General features: G+C 34.7%; 1 protein-coding gene across 1 annotated transcript; it reads left to right on the top strand.

Moving 5' to 3' along the window:
* Window positions 1-276: 276 nt before the first annotated feature.
* LOC132052671 (protein FAF-like, chloroplastic) lies at window positions 277-2,384 on the top strand. The gene is made up of 2 exons (XM_059444322.1): window positions 277-426; window positions 555-2,384. Exon 2 carries the CDS (start codon window positions 606-608, stop codon window positions 2,085-2,087), a length of 1,482 nt encoding a protein of 493 aa, XP_059300305.1. The 5' UTR covers window positions 277-426; window positions 555-605; the 3' UTR covers window positions 2,088-2,384.
* The last annotated feature ends 2,599 nt before the right edge of the window (window positions 2,385-4,983 follow it).

Below are 4,983 nucleotides of genomic sequence, written 5' to 3'. Positions count from 1 at the left end.
TGAGGTTAAGTTAGGCCTAATAATCAATCTTACAATAAGACCCCTCTATTCTTAAGCAAAAATTTTGGGTTCAAGCCGTGAGAATGCAATTTTTTCAGATATAAAGTACTTTCCTCTTCAATGAACCTCACGCGGTACGAATCCGAATTAATCGGAAGCATCAAAGCGAATAGCGGACACAAAACAAGAAAAAAGAAGAGAGTATTTTGCATGGTGGGTTTAGAGGCGGGTCCCCTGCACAGGGTTCTATAGCCTTTCTGGACTCTTATAAAGACCCTGACACCCCCATTCCTTGTAATTGCCATCAAAACACCCCATACACAATATTCCCCTCAAACAATCATCTTCATAATCCTATTCCTCTCTTAGCTTTCAACTCTCATCCACTGAGCCCTCTCCTCATTTGGATATTGTTGTTTGCTTAAGGTAATAATTAACACTTCATTATTTGTTGTACTATCTTTTTGGAACTTGAAATAATGTTAATTAAGCATACATCACTTGTTTTCTTATTGTTCTTTCTCCTAATTTGGCTCTTAACTTTTCACGTGCAGAAGGAAAACCCTCCTATTTGTTCTGATCCTCCTCTTCTCTAGTCTGTGAAGATGTCAGCAGCCTCTATGAGCATCAAGAACTTCAACTCAACATTGAAGATGGAAAAGGAACCACAACTTACCATACCACTACCCCCACCCCTACCCCCCTCTAAGGGGGGCAAAGGCATAGTGTCCATTCTTGGATCAGACTCTGAAAAAAGAAACAAAGCGGCAGCTTCTATTAGGAGAACCCTTTCAGCTGACATGTCATCCAAGAAATGGCTCTCACAAAATGGGCTTTCACAAAATGGTTTCCCCCCTATGAAGAAAATTGCTTCCTCCAAAGAACTTGCTGTTCTTGGTCAAGATGATGTTTGGACATCTATCCAAAATGGTAACAAAGCTGATCAGCCAACATCACTTGATGTTTGGAGCTCAATTTTAACCCAAAAGAAAGATGACTCATCCACAGTACTTCCACCTCCTTATGTTCACCCTCTTTTGAAAAAATCATCCAGCTCTTTAACTGAAAAAAGCCTTGAAATTTGTACTGAAAGTCTTGGATCAGAGACTGGCTCTGAAATTAGCCTTCCATCTTACCCTTCCTCTGATACAGATGAAGACAACGATGATCCTCAAAACCAAAAACAACAACAAGAAAAAGAAGAAATAATCTCTCAATCTTTCGAGGAATTTCCAGTTGTTAAGTTCAACCATAACAAAAAAATAGCATCTCCACCTAAGTCTTTTCCTCCACCTATTTCTTCCTTGGCTGCAGAGGACAAACCATCTGTTCAAATGCAATCTCACAGGCAAAATGGCAGATTGATTCTTGAAGCTGTATCTGTTCCTCCACAGAATCATTTTAGCGCTCAACGCATTGATGGTCGCCTTGTTCTCACCTTGATCACCACTGCAACTGAGCCAGAAACAGAGGAAAATCATCAAGAAGTGGCAGAGTTTGAGAAAGTGTTCGACGAAATTCAAGAAGTTGAACATAATGGACCACCCCATTTAGGCCATGATGATGATGATGATGATGAAGTGGATCAAGAGGAGGAAAAAGGAAATGGTACAAAGGGGATGCAAATTGTGCTAGAGCAAAAACCAAGAATGTCAAATGGGAGGATGAATGTGAACACATCAACATTGATGATGAAGCAACTTATGGGACTAGAGAAAAATAATCATCATTTAACATGGCCTAACAAATTCAACAAAGAAATCAAATTGATTGACGATGAAGATGAAATAACTCCTATTCCAATCACATCACCAAATCCATCTCCAGCTTCTTTCAATGCCTATGATTATTTCTGGAAGAAAAATCCCACTGTGACAACTATTGTCAACAACTACAATGACAAGAGTGCTGCTCCCATTGCCAATGGTACTACTACAAAGATAGCAGCTAATTATGAGCAGCAAGATTTGGTGCTAATGAGAGGGAACAAGGGGAACATCAATTACTTGATGCCTTTGTTGAGAGGATGCAAAGAACAGAGGAGGTCTCTACTCATTTGGGAGCCTTACTGCATTGCCACCTCCTAATCCCAGTGTTAATTAATTAATTAGATCATCATAACATATAAGCAATCACATAAGTATAGTATATCACAATAAATGGGATGATATCATTTGATGTGTAATTTTTCCTCTCTTTGTTAGTTAAGTCTAGTTTTTACTCTTTTGTTGAAAAAGAGTTTCCTGTAGCCAAATAAACAAAGAGAGAGAGTGAGAGAGAAATCAATTATATATCAATGTCTTTGAATTTAGAAGATTTGAACAAGGAAAACATAATAGAGAAGTTTATTTTAGTTGTTTTAATATTAAAATCATCATTTTGCCTCTTTGTGTTTTAGTTTATGATGATGTTTTAACAGATAGACAAAATTGTTAATTTTGAGCCAAGTTTGACTTGGTCGTGTGTCATGTCTGTCTCAGTATCAAAATGGGATTTCTCCCCTCTTTTTATTCTTCCTTTTGTCCTTAGCCTTTTGTCATTCCAATCAAAGGTGTGAGTGGCCATGCATTAATTTATAGGTTGAAAATAAGTGGAAGCTCATGATTGTGTAATATCTCTAAGGTTTTGTGAAATATTTCTCAGTTTATATGTAATGATCTATTAGACATATGGTTGAAACAAATCAACAATGGTTCAAAGAGTTCTTATTTTGAAAAACCGTAGTTATTTAGAGAGTAACTCCAATTGTTTTTAAGATATTTTACATGTATAGAACGATAGAAAGTAAGCTCATTATATATTGAAACTACAAAGGATAAATTGGTAACTTGAAAAGTAAGATAAATTATAGTCATAACTAGTTTAACTAGTTACACAATACTAATACAAGCTTTTAATAATTGTCAATGTATATAACTTAATTAACTCCCATTCGCTATAACCATCTCTCTCCATTTGAATTGCATAACATTTCACACCTTGTTCCCACCATTTAGTGACGATCTTAGTGTACATGTTGTGGATTCATCCGAAATGAATAACTTTGGCTCTAAATTAATTATGTGTGTGTATAATCGCACAAGTGGAGTTTGGGAAAGGTAAAACGTATGCAACCTTGAGAGATAGAGAGTCAGGAAAACAATGTTAAAAATTTACTAACAAGTATAAATAAATAGGTTTCAAATCTAATAAATTGAAAATGGAATGCGGTTGTATTTCCCACTTGATACCATACCGTTCAAATTTTAGATAGGTCTTAGTCACCATCACGCTCAAGTTGTAAATATGCATGTTCTATTTGGTAGTCCTTCAACTGTTTCCCAACACTTCATCATCACGTACTTTTGGTATGCGTAACAGGCTGACAGCATAATACAAGTTTTTTTTATTTGTACTGGAGCCCTACTTGGTAGTCCTTTAATATACATCACACAATTCACATCATAAACATACAAAAATGAGTCTCGGAGAGAGAAATGGGGACCCTGTTCGCCATATTCGGACGTGTTTTAATTTCTTGTATTCTTTCCACATAAATGATTCCCTTCAAATATATGAGAATTATAAGATTCCAAATTATACTATACTTACCGTAGATTTACAATGTAATATGTGGGCTCACGTGTTTAGTATTTTTTTTGTTCAAATCTTATATATGCATTAAGAAATTGTGATGCCCGTAACGGATGGCAGATCGACTAGGACAAGTCACAGAGAAGAACTGACTCACTTCTAGGTGGCAAGTTTCGGAAGAAGAGGTGCATATGATATTTTAAGCAAATTCCACATCGCAATGGGAGAGAAAAGTGAAGAGCTTTAAATAAATGATGATGACGTAGACAGAAGACAAATTTGTGCGCATGTTAAATCAAAGCGGGTAATATGTGTCATGAGCTTGGATCATAACATAAATTTGCAAAATATTTATAGATATTTGATTGTGAATCAATTATTATTTTGCATTTATATATATCCACAAGACACACACAAAACAGAGGCAAATTAAATACACACATAATCTAATGAATACATAATTGTCCATTTCTATTCTTGATCATAGTGGGGATCGGACTAGTTAGAGAGATTCTCATGTTAAACAACTCTTTATATTTGTTCCATCTTTAATGATGGTATTTTCTCAGATTCTGACAAGTGACTCCCTCACCTTTTCTGAAAATACATTTCAAAATTGCATGTTAAATTTTATATTTTCAAAAGGAACAAATTTGAAACTTATTCCTTCTAAGAATTATTCCGAGTGAGCCCAAGAGATGATGTGGAGAGCTGTGTTATAAAGGTTGAATGGATAGTGGACAGAACCATATGCTCTCTATCCATAACCTCTGGTCTCATTTATTTCACCAATTTTTTTTAAAGAGTAAAGTTAGAGTCATTTTCCTCCACCTTGTTCAAGTGCCTTACCTCATTTTTCCTTATATGGCGCCCAATCAAAAAATTAAGCAACTTTTTGTCTAATTTATTTTTGTTCACCACCGTTAAAAGAAACCGATATCATCAAACATGCATGGTAGGTGTTTCGACAATAATGATTAGAGTTGAAAAAAATTGAATTTGTGCGTGAAAATTATTATTTCACTTGAAATAATCAACTTTTTTTCAAGATTTCAACACCATTTCAAACAAAGAAGTTGAATAGTTACAAATACAGAAATAATATTTATGACCAAACTGCAATAGGAGGTGAAACTAAGTAGAGAGAAGAGGCATCAGATCAATTGAATATTCTTCGTAAAATTTTATTTGCGTAAATAGAATAAAAATAGATTATTCTTCGTAAAAAAGAAAACTACATTGCGTAAATAGAATAAAAATAGATTCTTATATGCAAATTATTGGATTCCCTTAAAATGAAGAAAAATCTAGTTTAGTGATAAAGAGGGTTCAACGGTTACTCTAGGCCATAAGTTCAATTTTCAATCATGAAATTTATTTATTTTTTAAATTCTCTTATATAAATTTCTG

The sequence above is a fragment of the Lycium ferocissimum genome, chromosome 4 (assembly GCF_029784015.1).
Source record: "Lycium ferocissimum isolate CSIRO_LF1 chromosome 4, AGI_CSIRO_Lferr_CH_V1, whole genome shotgun sequence".
NCBI classification, from domain to species: Eukaryota; Viridiplantae; Streptophyta; class Magnoliopsida; order Solanales; family Solanaceae; genus Lycium; species Lycium ferocissimum.
Note: the sequence above shows the minus strand (reverse complement) of the source record. Positions and strands in the feature narration are given on the sequence as shown.